Here is a 20,963-nt window from a genome sequence, read left to right as displayed (position 1 = left end):
AACAGAGAAATATAAATCAATAAGTGATTTCCGAAATGAAACTGCCTCTTGCATATGAGGTATGACAAGAGTATTTCTGAAATCTGATGTTACAGAGATTTACTAGACTCTCAGGGAAGGAGGGATGGTAGAGTAACCCAAGACCTCTGACACACAGTTTTACTATATGCTTCTGCCCAAACAAGGCCGCAGAAAACATTATTTTACATTTGCATTACATAATACTTCACTGTGCCCTAGTAGAAATGAATCCCAGATGTATCTGGAGTAACAGTTCTTAAGGTAGTTTTAGGAAGTGTGGATTACCAAAGCACATATGGATACCGTTTGTGCATTTAATACTGCAATTAAGAATTAATTGCGCTGATATGGTTCTCACAGTCATTCCATTCAAGTTATGTCTGCAACAATCTTTCCTGAAGATAAAAAATGTAATAATTCTCAACGATTTTAGTACTTCTATAAAATCTAATTATAAGTGAATCGTGTGGGCTACTCTTGGTTCTGCGTCCTATGTCTCCTGAGCACATATTTGCTGTCCCCTACCTGACTGCCCACACATGTTCGCTCTTTGTTTTTGTTAACCCCACCACTGTCTACAGTTCATTTACCCGATCTTAAGAACTAGCTGTTCCTAAGAATTTTTAAGAGAAGTGCAATTTGTTCCTAAAACACCAATGTTTTAAAAAATAGGATATGTACATCTTAATGTTTTTAAACAAAACATCTGCTTTTCAATGTAAATTAATCCCAATTGTTTCCCCCTGGGACTACTAGCCTGTACTGGGAGCTCTGGGCTTGGGTCTAAGTTAAGTGCTCTGGGACGCTGCAATTTTCGAGTTCCCCTGTTAACGACCTGCAGTCTTACAACCTGTCCTTGCTTGCGTTTAGTGTGCCGTCACTGCTCTCTGAAGCTCTGAATTCCTGAAGCAATAGCCACCCTCTGTTAGGCTGACTGTGGCGTGGGTAACCGGGACTCTACCTTTGTAGAACTGATTTTTTTGGAAAAGAATGGGGTGTGGGTAGATGAGGGCTGAAGAAGTAATGGGGTCGCGGGAGAGAATGAAATAATGCTTTGAGCAGCCTGCCTGGCTTTCTTGCAAATTCCAAGCTGGGTTCGAACCGCCCAGACTGGCACAGTGCTGGCTGAGCACAGGACTAGCTAGTTCTCCCTCCTTCCACGCAGAGTGACCTTACCAAGAGCACTCACTCAGAGCTGCCCCCTGGACACGCATGAATTTACTTAAGCTTAGTTGAGATAAATCTAGGTATGGAGAAAGATAGTTAAAATAACGGTCAGTCACCAGACAGAAAGCAAAGCCCAACACGGAGCTATGAACTACATGACCCCCTCAGCACACCTTGATCTATGACTGTACCTGTGAAAAGATGACCAACATGAAAACGAGATGCCCTCTTCACAAGGCACATACAGCGCAATAATGACAACCTATTGAAGGCTCACTCTAATGGTGGAGTAGATGTTAAGTCACAACGATGAATTGCATTTAGGAATTTACTCAAATTTCCACATGTTGTAAACTGTCACAGACTTAAACAGAATTTTCTTTTTCCTTCCAAGCATTTTCATATTTTATGATTTTATATTAGATTCTAAACATCTGCATATGGCTAATAAACGTAGATTTCCCCCTGAGCACACAATCCTGATAAAATAGAACAAAAAGAAAGAAAGAAAAAGAGACGCTAAGATTTTCTTCAGGCCAAGGACACACCACACATGGCTGGTATAAAGTGTTGTAATTGTAGCCTTCTCTCACTTGTGACTTACTTGAAGGAAACCCACGGAAGGTTGACCTTCTGTGACCTGGAAGGCCTCTGCCCTGCGACCTTTCCCGGTAGGGATTACGACATGCTTTCAGAAACCACAAGCCATGTTTGCTATTTATTAAAATCACGTGGGAAAGAATGCCTAAAATACAATCAGATTACCTACTCTTTTGGATTACATTTACTAATGTTCCCTTTTATTACAGATAAATGGGAACCGGCTCTGGTCAAGCCTTTCTGTGCAAGTTTTTTTTTTTTTTAAAGACTAGAAGAATTCCTGAAAACAATTTTTAAAAATTGGACATGAAACCAGAGACAAAAGTCTGAAATAAAATTCTTCCAATCTGGAGCCACGTTTCTTAGTGTAAGGAATGATGCATTTCCTAGGACTTATTCTGGGTACACTTTTTGCTTTGAGCTTTGTTTGCTTTTTGCAACAGCATTTCAGAGAAAACCAACTGACCACTTACAACCTCAGCAAGGGTTTTGGGGTATGATTAAGAAACGCACCTGGCCTCACTCGAACAACACGTTTGTTTAACCTGGTGACTTTCCTGTGTCTGGGGTCAGGCAGGAGCAATCTGGGCTGGGGGCAGGAAAGAGTGATATAGCTGACTCACCAAGAACAAAACGGTCGCGCTGGCTACCCCTGTAATTAGAACCGCTTTAACAGTTTCTAGGAGGCAAGGCTAGCATTTAAATGACCCACTATAATTTGGGAACAAATCCCAGGAAATCAGGCCAACTTTGGAGCAGGAGTGGCATTTTTTAGTTTACTCAGCATGATGAACCCACTGAATGCTGAGTGTTCCTCCCCTGGGACAAATGTAGGTCAAGGAGAAAATTAACTCTAAAGGGGTTTAGCCAGCAAGGAAGAGAATCGGAGCATGCGCTCCCCGGGGCAACGAGGGTTCATTTTACTTTTGCATCTTTCTTATTATGGAAAATTTCAATCATATGACAAGATACACAGGAGAAGCCACCACAAGCCCATCCCTCACCATTGTTGATCAGCAGTTGTCCCTCTTATTTCACTGTCCCAACTCACCCCATCTTTGACTTTCAGAAAGCAAATCGCAAGCAACTGGTTTGTGTTTTGTAGAAGCTTTCATTTACAATTGTGTGTGTTTTTCTGACGATCACTCCAGCGAGCTCATTGAGCATGAGATGTTAGAACCAATGTTAACCACACCTTGTAAAATGTTTTTACAATAAAACCTATCTGCCTAGAACTAATTTGCTTGAATGTAATTGGGTAATTAAAATGACAAAGTAACTTGAAACACAACCCTCTATTATTTTATTTATGGGGAAAAACAGCATGCTAAATTGAGAACACAGTGCCTGTTACTTTATATGGTTCCAGTCTTGGTGGACAGGCCAAACAAGAGAAGAAGTCAAGAGTAACCTGGTTAGAGTTGCCTGAATGCTGCCTGAGAAAATGGGAGGAGGTTACAAAGGGCCCAGGGGCTGCCTACAACAAAAGTTCCCTTTTTCCTTCACTACACACACACACACACACACACACACACACACACACACACACAATAAGAAACAGAAAGCCAACAGACCAAACCTGGAGCTTCAGAAATCACTCATCAAACAACCTACCTACTTACAATAATTTATTACCAAGGTTAAAGCAAAGATCAAAGGGAACTGCATCCAGCAGGGATATCCAACTCTTCATTGCCTGATGACTAATTTGTAGGGGAATGAAGTCTTCACAAGAGAAGCCAAAATAATCGGAGGTGACTTTGATACAGTGCCACAAAGGATATGAAGAGGAAGCCAGGAGGGCTGCAGATGGCCAGGTTCCATCAGGAGTTCTAATAAAAGAGTCGTGGAATTTCCCTGAACTACAAATTCAGGAATGTTAGAAGTGGGCAAAAGTTAGGCAAGCCAGGCAAAACCTTTGATATGTCACAGCCTGTGTGTGTGTGTTGCTGGGGCTAAACGCTAACTTTAGCCAGTGCTGGGGTTAATTAAAGGCTTTATCTCCCCCCCCCCCCAAGGCAACAGCCCATCAGTAATCTGGCCAGTCGGGTTCCTTCTGCTATTGCATTACCCATCAGCCTGCTCCGACCCCGGCATGGTCAGAGGTCACTGGCCCTCTCAGTCACCAACAAAGTTCTATGCTCTGCAAAGTGACTGATTTAGCTTCAAAAATGTTAAGTTGAAATGACTGTGTAATGTTTTGAACAACCAACAATAAAATTAAAAAAAAAAAAAAAAGAAATGATTTAGTGTTGCCTGGCGCTATGGTCATGTTCAGCATAAACATCTTTTACAAATTTCTGGTTCTTAAGTCAATGGTCACTTTAGAAACACCAGAAACCATTCAGTTCTCTTTGCTTCCATGAGCAACTGGCATGAGCACCTCCTCCCGAGGCAGACAACTCTGCTCCCAGCTGAGGGAAGTGGCCTTCACACCACTTATTTTGGATAGTTAAACAATCCCCACCACATGTCTGCCTATAATTTCATAGAATAAGATTTCAGTTTATATTAGCATTTCAACTGTGCACATTTTTCGTTTGCTCCTGAAATCACCTCAAATTAGCAGATTTATTGGAACCTTACTTAGCTCAGAAGCTTAACACGAGTCTTACAGATCTTGTGATATATTCCCATGAAGAGTTAAGCATTTTCTCAAAAATGAATTAAAGTATGTGATTTTTTTATAAGGGAGTCCTTATCTTTTATAAATATATAGTAAAATACTTAGAAATCTGGGAACTCTTCAAATGGGGAGGGGATGGAAAGCGTGGGTATAAAATGAAGCAAGAATGACCAAAAGTCTTCATAAAGCAGGCCATGGTACATGGAGGGCATGAAAGTTTTTGGTCTTATTCTGTCCAGCAAAACTTTCTTTTTAAAATCTGTTTATTTATTTATTTATTTTTGTGCTAGGGATTGAACCTAGGGGTGCTTTACCAGTCAGTCACATCACCAGCTCTTTTTTTTTTTTTTTTTTTAAATTTTGAGACAGGGTCTCACTAAGTTGCTTAGGGCCTCACTAAATTGCTGGGGCTGGCCTTGAGCTTGTGATCCTCCTGCCTCAGCTTCCCGAGTCACTGGGAATACAGGTGTGCACTACCACACTGGCCCAGCAAAACTCTTAATAGTAAATATTTCAGATATAATGCTGCACACTTTTTGTAAGGATTATCATTTAGGAAAATAACAACCAGAGCAATGGGTAACCAAGATTTGGCAGTCAACGTTTCAACTACCTTTACCAATCTAAAAACCTAATTTACTCACTGGACTGTTTGGAAATAATACACAAAACTAACCAAAAACAACAACTATAACAACAAAATAGCAAAAACCAAACAAATACCCCAAATCTGTCTTTTCAGTTTTTGAGATGTCACTGGCATGTTGATAATTTTTTTTGGCGGTATTAGAGATAGAACCCATGTGCTAAGCAAGTGATCTACCACTAAGTGACAGTCCCAGCCCTATCAATGGCTTTTAATGTAAATGAAATATAATTATTTTAGTTTAGAAATTCAAATTTTCTGTTATCTTTATAGGCATTGACAATTTAAATTGAAACATAAATTTAACGGGTAAGTGTACTTTAAAATAAGCATACATTGGTAAAAACTGTGCTCCATGTTCAGAAAGACCTCAGTCTGAAGGTATCATTACTGAATACAATCCTGGAGGTTTTCATATTAAAATGCCAATCATCACCAATAACCAACACCCGAGGCATGACAGCGTGCTCCTCTTACCTTGTGATCGTACGGACTGTAGGAGTGAAACACCCGAGAAAGGTCTTTGGTCCTCTGTTTCTTCTGTGGAAGAAAAAGATAAGCGTTGAGGTTGATGGTGGCACAGTCCACACCAGGCACACAAGCCTGCATCCATCTGTACAGAGATTTATTCAGAGATTCTTCCTTTGTGCAAGCTGAGGGGACAAATGGGTAAGAGCAGAAACCAGTGACGTGACCACGGTCATGCAGATCACAGTCACAAAGCGGCTGTGCACCCTCTTTCTAAGTTTCAAAATTAAAACCAATTATCATCAAAAACTATCACAGAATGCATGATTCAGAGACTGAAAGAAAAAATAGTAAAAATAAAGAAAACTCAACATGCATTTTGGTCACTTTTGATTTCACTGTAGCAACAAGTGCTCCTCCTCAGAACTGGCCACATGCATCCCCTTGGAGGCTCTGCCACTCGGTTCCTTGGCACAGCCTGAGCCTGTCTGCCTGAGTCCACGAGGTGAAAGCACTTTGTTCTTTCTCTGCTACAGAGCCCAGGTGCTGTGCACAGTGTCCCTTACAGTAGGCACTCAATAAACGTTGGCTAAATTAATAAGTACATCTGAATTATACACATGACCTGACATCTGTAATGATGAGCACCTTTCAAGCTGAATAGCGCTATTCAAGTCCCCTGTCCACCTCCTGCAACAAGTGGGAAGTGTGGGCGTCTCTCATTACAGCCAACTAGAGCCATGGCTTTCTTTCTCTTCCACTGTGACCTGCCCACCCCACAACCACTACGAACAGCTTTGTGCCTGGGGCCGAGTCTTCCACGTGTCCATGTGTGCACGCACACATTTTTAGAATGGATACGAAACGTTCTCAGCTGCTGATAATTTATTCTGCGTAATTGTTTTCCATCATAGAATTAGCCCGCTGCCACATCTTAAAATTCTGTCATGAACGCGGTCGTCCACGTGTCCTTAACACTGCCCCTGTCCTGCTTCTGCTTCTCCTCAGATCTTCCAATCACCAGGTGCTGGGGCTGCTTCTGTCTGGCTTGGGAGAGACTCCTTGCCTGGTATCCACCTGGCATCGGGGAGCATGCCCTACGTACTTGGTTACCCTTGTGGGCACGTCACCACACCTCCCCAGTGCTGGGGGTCACAGCAGATCCCCTGCAGGGTTCTGTGCAACTTCTGCAGCCACCCCGCTCAACAGCACCTCTGATGTTCAAATCAGTCGTCACACTCGTCGTCTCCCAGAGGCCAGTGCACTATTCCAGAACTACTTTCAATTTTGATACCCACTGAAAGTCACCCCTCCCAGATTCTGCCGAAATTCCTGCCCTGTGTGTCCTGCGCTTGGATGGTCCTTCTGACCCCTTGGCTTGGGAGTCACTTAGCCCTCCTTCTCCCCTGCAGAGTGCTGCACAGTGAGCTGCACCTTCCAGGGACTGGATGCAGCTCCCTTGGCTATGAAAGGCTGCTCTGGGAGCCTTGGGATCTGCTTTGAACACATCACTTGCCATCTAAGTTTTCATGAGCTGGCGATTCTCTCTCCCTCTCCTTTTACACACTTAGCTGATGTAACTATTCTTGGCTTATACTTCACGAATACTAACACTTCCTTTGGTAGAGGAATTGATATACCACACTGGGGAACATTTTATTTTTTTTCCAGAAAGGAAATGGTGCCAGGGAAGATAAAATAGGCACAGCATATCAATATTTAATTTAGGAAGTGTCCCAAGGACTCGTCAGTCTTAGAAATGGTTGAGCTACTAGTTTGAGCTGGCAGATAGATAAGCAAGTTGCTTTGTGTGATCTTTGTGTGACCTTGGTGTGTGGGTTTGGCACCTCCATGTTCACAGCCAAGAACCACATGCCCCCTACTCTTTCTGGTTTTGGTGCTGAAATGGAACCTGGGGCCTCATGTGTGTTAAGCACGTGCTCTACCAATGAGCTACGCCCCGGCCCTAACGCCTTCTATCATAAGCGACTTTGCATAAGTTCCGGAGGGAAATACAAAGCTACTTGGAGTGGCTCAGAAGAAGCCAGCAGGGAAACAATGTCCCCCAGCCCTGTTGTTACTGAAAACAACTTGGTCATACACCAGTAGAGTTGGCTGTGAATCATAAAGGCGGTGTGTGTTCACCCGTAATCTTAAAGTCATTGAGGTTCAGGAAGAAACACCCTGAAATCGTGATTAGCTATCCAGTGAAACCCCTGCTCCTTCCACTTGCTCGGTGATGGTGGTTCCAAAGCCCATCCTGGCCTCTGTCCTGAATGGATGAGGATGAGGTGGCAACAATCAGCTGTCGTTTTGGGGATTTGCCTTCAGCGTGTTCTCCACTCAGGCCGAGGGTCCTGCAAGCTGGATTCTAGAGCATGCCGAACAGACGGGGGCTTCCAGCTCCTCGGGAGTCACAGTGGCACAGGTGATCTCAGAGGCTCTGAGAGGAGCTCCCTCACCAAGTTCCCACACTGCAGCCACTGGGAAGGTCACAGGTAACCAAGACCAGGCCACTGTTACCAGCGAGCCCACTTCCCATGCAGCAGCTGCCAGAGTGCTACTCGGCAAGACCTGCTGAGCTTTGCCATCAGCAGTTTTAACTGAAACCCAAAGCTGAGCCCAAAACGGAATAATTGGGTATTTTCCTATTGCATCGTAGGACATGTCTAAGTTACCTCCACCTTTCAGCCTGTTAAAACAAACACCACAGTCACGCAACCACCTGTTCATTCTCCAAGTGTTTGAAAAGTAAACGTGTGAAACAAGTGCAGTGATGAACTTGAGCAACTGTGGCCAAAGTGCAGTGAGGGCCACAAACGTTTCTCCCAGAATTGGACCAGGTCCCTCGAGTCACCTTCATCACTGAGCCAAGGCACAGGCCATGATGGTGAGAAGATGTTGAAAAGTGCATGCTGGGTGCTGCAGTCTCCGCGGGCTGCAGCCGGGTCCCAAAAAGAGGCGTCAGCGTGCAAGTCTGGTAAAACCTGAGTATCCTGAGAGGCAGGACACCCTCCCCTACAGGGACTGCACTTTACAAACTGCTTTCATTCCACTCTGAGGACCCAAGACACTGATGACCCTGTTTCTTCTACTCATGAGTAAACCTCCTTTCAGACAAAACCACACAAAACGAAAGGCCCCAAGGGAGCATTGTGAACAGCCCAGTTGCCAGATGACATAAGCACTTCAATTTGACCAGAGGTATACACCAGAGCTCAGACCTGGAGGAGGCTCCGGATGAAATGAGAAGCTGCCGTTTGAACGTGAAGACACACAGTCAACTGAATTTGACCAACAGTTACATACTTGTTCTGGTTTCCCATACAAATGCAATGATTTCTGTGCCCTTTCTCTAGATGCAGATTACATCTTTCTTAAATAAAATACTGCTATAAAGTAAAGCTATAATATGGCCATGGACTTCATTAAAAAAAAGATTTTCAAATGGTGCAGCCCAAAGGCTGAGAACTGATATATCTTTGGCATGTTGGAACAGCATTGAGGTGTTCAGCAAGCCTTCATCACCCTTTATGGTAAGAAGCCCAAGGAGGAGGCTTGGGTTTCAACACACTCATTAGTCCCGGTTCCCTTGCTGGCAAAGATGGTAAGAAGTGGTTAGCTGGTCAGCCGGCAGTTAGCAGCAGAAAGGTAAAGATCAGGAGCCAAGACAGCTGCAGACTGGACACTCGGGTTTTTCCTGGTGTGCCTCTGTGCCACGCAGGGTGCCCGAGGCACCAGGATAGTGATGGCCTGTGGGAACAGGGGAGCTGCCTTCTAAAGAAGTCCCAAGAGATACCGGGGTCAGGGTTCCACGGTAAAAGCTGGGAGTCCAGGACTTCTGCGACCCACAGTGGGGAGGCCATACCCTAAGGCATGGGGTGTAAACAGCTGGGAGGTCAAGAAAAGACAAAAGTCACATGGCGACAGCCAGAAGGTCGTTGGTGAAGAACCGGTCAGGCCTGGGAGAGTGAAGGTGAGGACAGGGGCTTAGCATAGGGGGACTGGAGTAGGGACAGGAAATGAGGTAGCCCCAAACCCTTGCCAAGCAAGGGAAGGTTTCAGGACCAAAGATGTGACCCATGCTGAGGGAGCTCTGAGTCTGCCCTGAGGTCTTCTTTTACACTTCCTGAATGGCAGGTTCCGGTGGTAGGATGTGGACATCCTGGGCCCATTAACTTCAGTGTGCAATGTGACAATAATTGGTTGGAGAAGAAAAATATTGTTGCCTACTGGACAGTTTCTTGATAAAAGTAAAAGAAAACTCAACTGAGTCTACAGCTAGGTCACGCCAGGTGAGGTCACACCAGGTGAGGACTGTAAGGAAGCAGACTCACACAGGCACAGGGGACAAAGGGAAGGGGCAAGGCTGATTAAGGAGCTGGCCTGCAGACACAGAGGGATCACTTGTTATCCCACCTTGTCATCCCAGCAAATTGGGAGCAGAAGCAGGAGGATCTCAAGTTCAAGGCCAGCCTGGGTAAATCAGCAATACAAATATGAATATACAATACAAAATGAAAAGGGCTGGTGACGAAGCTCAGGGGTAAAGCACTGGTTCAACCCCCAGTGCTGGGTGGGGAGCATGGCCAAGTGATTAGGACACATGAAACGGGCCAGATGAACGGGCGATGAACAATCAGACTTGCATCTCCCAAAGAGCCTCCTAGTGGTGCTGGAGATACAGGCCACGTGGGAGCAGGCTGCAGACCAAGGACAGGGGCACCCGAGGCTACCGTGACTGTGCTGAAGGAAAAGATGGCCCAGAGGAGGAGGGCCAGGGAGAAGGTGGGCAGACTGAGAACTAGCCAAGGGGCGGGAGGGACAACATCGACGACTAGTTACAGAACAAGAGGGAGAAGCAGAAGACAAGGTCGAGTTTCTGGCTTGGCTCATGACACGAATCTAGAATGAGAAGTGGGTCTGAGGACCTGGTTCAGTCTCAAATACCATGAGGCTGCGGTGGCTGGAAAACAGGGAGAGAGAAGGAGAGGAGTCGGATGTGAGGGTGGGTGCTCAGAGAGAGATGTGGCCACAGACCTGGGAGTCATGAGCACCCTGGTGTCATTTAAAGCAGGGCAGGGGCGAGATGACAAGCGCGTACAGAGCAAGGAGGAGGAGACAGGTTGAAGTCCTTGGAAGCAATGGCTCTGGACCCTGGGCGAGGTGTTCACTCTGAACTTCCTACACAAACTGAGGGAGGCTGGCGCTTCTCGGCCTTGCTGCAGGTTAGGTCACCCAGGTAACCTTTAGAATTCACCAGAGTTCCTTCCTGCTCCTCAGGCTCTCCGATTTCACTGGTTCTGTGGACGCTGGCAAGCTGGAGGGTATTTCCAACATGTGGAAAGTGAAGCCACCAGCCAGGATCATCTCTAAGGTGACTTCCAACTCTTTAACCTCTGAGCTGCTAGAGCATCCGCTGCCTTTCAGCTGCTGCGCTCTGCCTTCTGGAGCCTTCTGGAGCCTACGGGCATGTCCTGCCTAGCCTCTCATGCCTGAAGCTCTGCCCTATTTCCTGGCCTCTTCCTTGACTTAAAGACGCACTCCACACGTGGGAATTCCTCTGGGGACACTGAGGCTTCGGCTGCAGGACAGGCTACTGCTATCTATCTAGTCCCTCAGCTGGTGAGTGCTTCTGTAAAATAAATGGAAAGCTACTTTAGCAAACCTGAACCTCCACTTTGTTATTCATGTACAGAACACCAGAGAGCTTCATTAAGAGCGCTCGACAATACCAGCACTCGATCTCAGTCTTACTATTCTATTGTGCTGTGCTGAGGGTGTCGCTAAGATGGTAACACTCAGTCAAGATCCAGGTCGAACAGGGGGAATGGATTCATCAGCTTTAAAACAATGAACCACAAAGTTTAGAGATCAATTGTAAAAATCAATGATGTGAAATATGGTTGTGATAAAACAAAACACACAGGGAAGCAGGCAAAGCCCACCACCTCACCTGCTGTCCCTCTACGCAGGGACTGAACCAGGCCTTGCACCCAGGGAGCGCTCCCCCAGCCCCTCTGCTTTTTCCATAAGGCATATAAAATACTTCCTTGTTCTTCTTTGAGAAATGACCCCCTGTGACAGTAGGGAAATGGAAGAAAAACAAGCTTAGCCTCTAGTAAGACCAGCAAAGTAACTGAGGTGGCCATAAGGCTCGGATGAGTCTTGAATTTCCTCATCTCCATCCAGCTGCAGCGAATTCAGGGAGCAGGGGACAGTGCAAGCCTTTCTTAGAGGACACCCACATGGCCAGAGTCTAAGAGCACAGGTTAGAAAGTAGATGAGTCAATTTGTTCACCCGACTGAGATGGTATTCGAAGAAAATGACCAGGCCAACGTGAGAGCGCACAGCTGACTGTAAAGCCCAGCAGCAGGTTTCAGCCTTATGGTTTCTAAACCGACCTCAGTGGAAGGAAGGTGCAACCGTCAGCCCCTCAGGCTCACAGGGCCAGGGACTGGGGTGGAGGCAGAGCAGGCGCCACTTCCCTGGTAGGTCCTTAAGGAGGCGGCAAGGAAGGCGAAGGGGAAATCGGCACTACCTCAGGGTACTTGAGTAGATAACGCAGAAACAGCCACACTTTGTCCTGTCAAGCTCACCTTATTTTCTAAAGAGAACAGTAATTTACAAGAAAAGGTCATTTTTCAGCAACAAGGGCACGGCAGGCACTAGGAGAGAAGGTACTAGTTGTTGCTAAAATGAGCAGCCATTATAAGCAACAGGACGGAAACAGGCTTTCAACAGACTCAAATCCCTGCACAGCAAATGGACCAAGTCAAAGGGCACCAAGAAGCACACACTGCACAATGGCTCATTCACCTTTGTAGTCGCCTTTGTAGGGCGACTTCTGGGTGACCAAAGTGGCATGCAAGACCATGAGTCACTATAAATATCAACTCCATATCACTAACCTTCACTCTGTCCTCTAAATGACCACAACAGGAGAGCAAGCTTGAACTCTTATCTGGATTACTGTAGCAATGCTTTCTTTTCTGGACTACCTGAGCCCAATCTAAATCAAGCCTTGGCAAGATATGGCCTATGGGCCAAACACTGCTGGCCTCCCCGGCTCCTTTTTTTTAAAATTTGGCCTTGGGAATGGAACCCAAGGGCACTTAACCACCCAGCTAAATCCCCAACCCTAAAAACAAACAAGAAAAAAAAATGTTTTTTTGTTTTGTTTTTTTCTCCCCCCCCACATTTTGAGACAGGGTCTCACTCAGTTGCTTAGAGCCTTGGTAAGTTGCTGAGGCCTTGTTTGAATTTGTGATGTTCCTGCCTCAGCCTCCTCAGTTGCTGGGATTACAGGCCACCATGCCCAGCTGGCCTCTAGTTTTATACACTGTCCAATTTGGTTTTACAACTTATGTATAGTTGTACTGGAACACAACCACATTAGTTCCTCATGTAATATCTATGCTTTGGGGCTATACGGGCCAGCAAAGGGGAAAACATTTAGTAGCTGCCTCTTTTCTAGACTTTGCCAATCTCAGCTCCATATCATTCTTTTACAACCCTGCCTGCAAAATCACCTGGGAATTGGGATTTGAAAAATCTTCTGAGGTGAATGTAATGTGAAGCCAGGGTCAGAAACGTTGCTTGGACCACCCCTTTACAGAGGCCAGAGTGAGTTTTTCTAGTGCACAGTCATCTAACATCACACTTTTCTTTAGGAACCTTCAAGGATTTCCTATTGTGCAAAGAATCAAGTTTCCAGTTAGCATTAAAGCTTGTCCCACTTTCGCCACTGACACTGGAGACAATGCCTTGCTCCTGACAGACCTGTGTCGTCCTGACTCCACATCTCACTAAGCCACTCCTTGGCCAAGAACCTCTCCACCACCTTCTCCACGTGGGTTCCTCCAAGCCGGATCCTCTACCCAAAGCAAACTTTTTAACTATGTATTCCTGCAGTTTCTTAGCTGTTCTCATTGTGTTAACTCCTTGAGGAACGTCCCCTCCTCTGTACCCCTTCACTACAGTGCTTGCATGTGGGAGATGTCAAGGTGGCCACCCCTTCATCCCACATTTCAGAGTCACCTGCAGAGGGCCTTCTACTTTCTCAAGCTCTCAGCCGGGGATACCCTTGCTGATGAGACTAAACTCATGACACAAAAGCACTTTTTAGTAACCTCGGTTTCCCCGTTTCTTTGTCCTCATTCACCCTGCAGACTCCCACGCCCCCATGCATTCTCCCAGTCCCCCGATCCCTGTGTATCTGGGGACTGAGACCACCTGAGCACCACCTGATCACTGCTCTCTGCATTTATATTCAATGTGTTTCTTTCTCTTCCTCCTATTCCCAGCCAGGGTTCTGCCTCATTCTCACGTGCTCCATCTAAAATCCATTCTGAGTTCCACAATGTAATCCATTAACTGGAAATCCCATTCACACATCTCATTCCACACCTGCCGACCACACTGCAGACACTGTACCAGTGAGGACCCCAGACGAGGCTGCTGGACTCAACAGAGATTAAGAACCTGAGGAATACCATCAATGGAGATCCTTAACCAGGAACCAGACACAGCTAGTACTGAAATGTTTGCCATGTTCCCACAATTCTGAATATTAATATTCTGCTCACAAAGTGGCTACAGCAAAGAAAGACCTGTTCATGGTTCTTAAAAAGGTTACTAAATTAAATGCAAATTTTCACTGTGGATATAATTACTACTTTTAAAACTACAAATGGTTCCTTCAGGTGAGAACTGTAAAATACTCCGAATTTGAAACATGTTGCCATGGGATGTTGCTTTAATTCAATTTATACTGTAGCCATGAATTTATTAGCATGTTTGCACTCTCAAACTTTTTTTTCCAAAAAAGTTCTACATAGGATAAGGGAATGACATCACTTGGTATCTTGTGCTTGGTAGAAAAATATTAGGAGGGACACAAATTTTCAGTTTTTATTGTGGTTTACCTTACCTTAAATAATAAACCAACCAGTAACAGTTTGGAATGTAGTTAGATGACTATCATCTCTCCATGTAGTAGATGCTGGTTTTGTTTTTATAACATACCCAAGCACCTGAGAGCGTAAGAATAAATATTGTGTCCTACGAAGGTCTTCCCTTCCCTGTGCTTACTTTGAAGAAACTGTTTGACAAAGCAAAGAAAGAAAAGTTTAATCTAACTAAATTTTGTTTCCAACAATTTCAGTACTGGTTGAGTCCAAAAATCTGACATCCTTGGATTTCAGATTTCTGATTAGAGATATTCAGCAGTTAAAGTCTATAAAAATATTCCAAACACTGAAAACCTTGAATCCTGGAATCCTGGTGCAAAGCATTTCAGGTGAGGGAAACCCAACCTGTGTTTCCCAGGTACAGCATTACCGAGGCTGGAAGAGGTTTCACTGTTACTTCTAGAGCATAAGACATGGCTCTAGTGTACGGCATGTCTTCCCTGGTGACATTCAGGAGGGTTAATAGAGCTAGTGGTGAAACTCCAAGGTTGGCTCCCTCCTCAGACCCAGCAGGCTGCTCAGGGCCACAAACGTGCCGACTGTGTACTACGCTGCTTTCATTTCTGTCTTTAAGGTTCCATGTGATAAATTTTTTGAAATCAGGGAGGTAGGGGAGGTGATTTTAGCTTTTTTCCATTTGCTTAATAATGGTGTCTGATAGCTGTAAATTAAGTAAAGACTGTTTACAATTAAGCAAAAAGAAAACAAAAAATGAAGTCAAGTTAGAGTTGTACCAAGGACAGAGTAACATTTTGCAACTGGGTAAGATCAATGCATGTGGGTTTTACTAATCAGCCTCCTAGAGTTCTGTGCACTTCTAAATTGTTGCTAAAGATAATCTGACTTATGGAGAGATGGTAATGTGTCCTTAGTGAATTCACCATTCAGGGATTGATCTAGGCGTGCAACGCAGGATTGCACAAACCCTATTAACACTCATGCCTGGGACCAGCCTTCCAGAGGCGAATCCACACAGTGCCCAGGGGTAAGAGATGATGAAAAAAGAATAGAGAAAACGAAATTTCTGTGACCCACAGATAAGCTGCTATACAGCTCTAAAAACTGATCAAAACCAATGCAACTCCTTCGTGACCCTGAAAAGCCCCTGGGGTCACCCGCATTTGAGGAGAGCCTGGAAAATTGTTCTGTGCCAGTTATTGCTGCGTCTCTGGATAAGCACGCAACTCGTTTTTATGATGATCCTGTGACTGGGACCTGGAAGGTCAGACGTGACAATGTCGGTTTCACAACTCTCCTACTTTCCACATCTAATTTAGCACCTACTGTAAAAAATCATTTCTATCAGCAATGCAACATCTCTGATATCTCCTCTGCCCCAGCACACCAATAACCAGAGTCTGAAATTCATTTCAGGGGTGGCTGGGCTTTTTGACCTATCTTCTCCTCAAGTACTAAATCAAAAATAGACTTATTTTTGTTCCATATATTAAACATACATATTTTCTTTTTATCTTTGGCCTTTATGACAAAGGAGTCTTTATTTGATAACCAGCAGACAATTTAATATACAGTCCTATCTTCCCCATTCTCTCGACTTTATGTCAATTCAGAAATCAGTCCATTCTATTTTATGTACAGCGAGAGGTTACCACAGAGATGGCTAGTGGGTGGAAATGTCTGAGGCTGGCTTTTCACAAAGTGGTATTTTCAGCCAGAGCAGGAAGAGTGCAGGGGTGTGTGTGTGTGTGTGTGTGTGTGTGTGTGGTGGGGGAGGGTAGGGGAATGCAGGGGAGGGGCTAGGAAACAGGAGAGGCCACAGTGGGAATAGAGAGGCTGAGCTCTCCCTGCAGCCTCGAAAAATCCCAGGCATGTACACAGCGCCTGTTAAAGACTGCTTCCTTGGGCGGGGTTGTGGCTTAGTGGTGGAGCACTTGCCTGGCACGTGTGAGGAACTGGGTTCCATCTCAGCATCACATAAAAATAAATAAAGGCATTGTGTCCACCTACAACTAAAACATATATTTTTAAATATATTTATTTTCTAGTTGTAGTTGGACACAATACCTTTATTTTTTATTTACTTTTATGTGGTGCTGATGATTGAACCCAGGGCTTTGTAATGTGCTATGTCAACGCTCTACCGCTGAGCTACAACCGCAACCCAAAAACATATTTAAAAAAAAAAATGCTTCCTCGGAGATTAATCCACATTCATCTGAGTAAGAAAAAAGACCCCGGACCATGCAGGTTCCTACACTAAGTGCCAGGCTTGGCCATTTTCAGGAATGAAGAAATAGGCAGAAAATGATGCTCCCACAGGCCACCCCAGCACCCCAAGGCTGAAGCACTGCTGCTCTCTCGCAGGCCCTCTCCTCTCTGAGGGAGTCTGCAGATTGTCAGGGGCTCAGCCCAGCCGTGGGCTGCAGCCCCCAGCTCTGCCAGTCTTCCCACCTGGCCCCCTCTCCTTTCCCAACGTCTGCAAGGGAGGAGCTGAGGGAGACACGACCCTGTCACCCACTTCTTGGGTGTCACTTGCTTTCTGCTTTCTGACCGGGACAGGATTCTACGATGGGTACGTGTGGTTTTCCTTAGAGATAAACGGCTTAAAATACACATGTTTAGGATGAAAAAGAGTCTCTTAGCTCATGGCCTACCTGCGATGCTTTAAAGGAAGTGAACTTAAAGTGAGTACAATCAATGTCAAAGGCTGAACTTCTATTTCTCTTTCACACTTTGTTTTAATTGGTGCATTACAGCTGTATATACGGACTGGATTTGTGGGTACATATTTGTACGTGAACACAATATACAACACGACGGTTTTGATCAATATTATTCCCCAGCGCTTCCTCCTCCCTCAACCTCCCCCTCCCTTGTCCCTTTCCTCTATTGATCTCCCTTTGATCTTCATGCAATATCCACCCCCATCTTCCTTTTCCTGTTTCCTCTCTAGATTCTACATGTGAGAGAAATACGGGACCCTCAACCTACTGAGTTTGGCTTATTTTGCTTAATATGATGGTCTCAAGTTCCAACCATTTTCCTGAAAATGAAATAATTTCATTTTCCTTTATGGCTGAATAAAACTCCACTGTGTCTATCTACCACATTTTCTTTATCCTTTCATCCACTGATGGACAGCTAGGCTGGATCCCAGGGTGGCAACTGTGAACCGTGCTGTTGTAACCATGGAAATGCATGTGTCACTGCAGTGAGATGACTTTAATGCTTCAGGGTAAGTACTGAGGAGTGGTGTAGCTGGGTCATATGACAGTCCCATGCCTAGACTTTGACCTCCATACTGACTTCCATAGGGGTTGAACCAATCTACAGTCCCCCCAACAGTGTAAAGTGATCCCATTTCTCCATCCTCCCAGCATTATTATTTATATTCTTGATGACTGCCATTGTGACTGGAGTGAGAAGAAATCTCAGCATTGTTTTGATTTGTATTTCCCATTTTGTTAATGATGTTGACCATTCCATTCTCTTATGTATTTGTTGGCCATTTGTATTTCTTCTTTTGAGATGTGTCTATATAACTCATTTTTTCATTTATTAATTGGGCTATTTGCTTTTTAGCTTCAAGTTTTTTGAGCTCTTTATATATTCTAAATATTAATCCTCTGTCAGAAGAGCAGCTAGGTTTTCTCCCTTTCTGTAGGATTTTTATTCACATTCCGAATTGTTTTCTTTGCCGTGCAGAAGCTTTTTAATTTGATGCTACCTCATTTATTAACTCTTAACATTATTTCTCGAATTTTAAGGGTCCTGTTGAAAAGTCATTGCCTGCGCCTAAAAGCAGGAGAGTTAACCCTATATTTTCTCCTAGGAATTGCACAGTTTCTGGTCTAATTCTGAAGTCTGGGATTCAATTTAAGTTGATTTTTGTGCAGGGTGAGAGATAAGGGTCCATCTAATTCTACAAATGGATAGTCTTTTAAACAAACGGTGCTGAAACAACTGGTTATCTTTTCTCAAAGTCTTTGGTGCCTTTGTTGAGGATCAGATGATTATAGATGTATGATATGTTTCTGTGTCTTCTGTACCATACAGTATGTGTCTGTGTGTTTATTTTTATACCAGTACCATGCAGTTTAGTTAGGTATTATGATGGCTCCAGCAATGATTTTTTGGCTTAAGATTGCTTCAGGTATTCTGGGTCTTTTATTCTTCCAAATGAAGTTTAGGATGGTTTTTTCCTTAGGTCTGTGAAAAAATTTAATAGGTATTTTGATGTAGATTGCTTTGAATCCATGTATTGCTTTTGGTAGTATGATCAATTTAACAACATTAACTCTGCCTGTCCATAAACATGGGAAGTCCTTCCATCTTCTGACTTGTTCTTCTTCAATTTCTTTCTTCAGGTTCTATAGTTTTCATCATAGAGGACTTTCACCTCCTTCGTTAGATTTATTCCTAGGGTTTTTTTTTTTTTTTTTTCCTTTGAGGCTATTGTTAATGGAATTGTTTTCCTAATTTCTCAGCAGATTTGGTACTGGCATACAGGAAAGCTATTGATGTTTGTATGTTGATTTTGCAACCTGCTACTTTGCCAAATTTGTTCATTAGCTCTACAGTCTTTTGGTGGAGTTTTTGTATCTTACAGGCATAGGATCATACCTTCTGCAAACAGTGATCATTTGACTTCTTCCTTTCCTTATCCCTTTTAATTTCCTTCTCTTGCCTAACTGCTCTGGCTACAATTTCTAGGACTACATGAAACAGTAGCAGTGAGAATGAACATACTTGTTTTTTTCCAGATTTTAAAGAAAATGCTTTCAGCTTTCCTCACTTACTATGAGGTTGAGTTTGGTTTTCATACGTAGCCTTTACAGTGTTGAGGTAGGTTCCTTGTCCCTGTAGCTTCTTCAGTGTTTTTATCATGAATGGGTGCTGCATTTGGTCAAAAACCTTCTCGTCATCTATTGCAATTACCAAGTGATTTTCATCCTTAATTCTGTTAATGTGACAAGTGACATTTACGGATTTGTGTACATTAAGCCATTCTTGCACCTCTGGAGTAAACCAACTCGGTTTACTCCAGAGGTGTACAATCTCTTCATTATGTTGTTGAACAAGACTTGCTAATATTGTACTGAGGATTTCTGCATTATTTCGTTCATCAGGATGTGTCTGTAGTTCTCTTTCCTTGACGAGTCCTTACCTGGTTTTGGTGTGAGTATGACACTGGCTTCATAGTATGAAGTTGGAAGTATTGCATCCCTTTCTATATCATTTAATACTTTGAGGAGTATTGGCAAAGTTCCTCTTTAACGGTTTGGTAGAATTCAGCTGAGAATCTATTGGGTCCTGGGGTTTTCATTTTGAAAGACTTTTTATTACTGCTTGTACCTCATTGCTAGTTACTGGTCTGTTAGGTTTTCTATGTCCTCTTGATTCAGTTTTGGCACATTATATCTGCCTGGAAACATGTCCATTTCTTCTAGGTTTCCCAGAAGTTGGGTATATTTTTTCAAAATAGTCCCTAATGATCTGCTGGATTTCTGAGATGTCTTAGTTGATTTCTCCTTTTTCATCTCAAATTTTATTAATTTGGTAGGTGTCCCTTTTTCTTTTGGCTGGTTTGGAAAAAGACTCATCAATCTTTATCTTTTCAAAGAACCAACTTTGTTNTGGGGGGGGGGGAGTAGGGTGGGGTACTGGGGATTGAACTCAGAGGCACTCGACCACTAAGCAACACTCCCAGCCCTATTTTGTATTTTATTTACAGACAGGGTCTCACCGAGTTGCTGAGGCTGGCTTTGAACCTGCGATCCTCCTATCTCAGCCTCCTGAACCCCTGGGATTACAGGCATGTGCCACTGCATCTGGCATCATTCTTTTTTGTTTTTGTTTTTTTCTTTTTTTACTTTTCAACTTCATTGATTTCTGCTCTGATCTTAATTATTTCTCTCCTTTTACAGTTTTTGGAATTTGTCTTTTCACAGGCCTTCAGATGCATTATCAGGTTGTTAATTTGGATCTTTCTGATTTTCCTGCGTAGGCACTCATGAGCTATACACTTTTCTCTTAGCTCTGCCTTCACAGTGTCCCAGAGGTTCTGGAATATTAGGTATATTATACCATATTCTCACTTGAGACTAAGAATTTTTAAATTTCTCCCTTGATTTCATCTATCAACCACTCATCATTCAAAAGAGTATTGTTTAATCTCCCTATGCTCATATAGTATCTGTATGGTTTGTGTTGATTTCTAATTTCATTCCATCATGATCTGATAAGATGCAAGGAATTAGATACTATCTTTTGCATTTGCTAGGAGTTGCTTTGTGGAAGGGCCAGATTTTTGTGGCATCTCTGTAGAGCTTTCTATTTTTAAAGTGTTCATCACTATATTTTCAGGATAAGATTCACTCATTCACTCAAAGATTTGTGAATTCTGCTCCATCCGTTTTATGGGTAATTTAGTGCCCTTACTTTCATCCAGAGTCTGAATCTATTGGCTTCCTCGATCAGTGAGTGCCACTGCCCACCAGT

General features: G+C 43.8%; 1 protein-coding gene across 8 annotated transcripts in view; it reads right to left on the bottom strand.

Moving 5' to 3' along the window:
* Positions 1–20,963, bottom strand: part of Cdkal1 (CDK5 regulatory subunit associated protein 1 like 1) — a 551,843-nt gene that overhangs the window by 107,154 nt on the left and 423,726 nt on the right. For all 8 annotated transcript variants that reach the window (XM_048799852.1, XM_015494064.2, XM_015494065.2 and 5 more), the window contains one exon: positions 5,538–5,600. In XM_048799852.1, the coding sequence (XP_048655809.1) occupies positions 5,538–5,600 (63 nt within the window). The remainder of the gene's footprint in view (positions 1–5,537; positions 5,601–20,963) is intronic.

The sequence above is a fragment of the Marmota marmota genome, unplaced genomic scaffold (genome assembly GCF_001458135.2).
Source record: "Marmota marmota marmota unplaced genomic scaffold, marMar, whole genome shotgun sequence".
Classification (NCBI taxonomy): Eukaryota; Metazoa; Chordata; class Mammalia; order Rodentia; family Sciuridae; genus Marmota; species Marmota marmota.
Note: the sequence above shows the minus strand (reverse complement) of the source record. Positions and strands in the feature narration are given on the sequence as shown.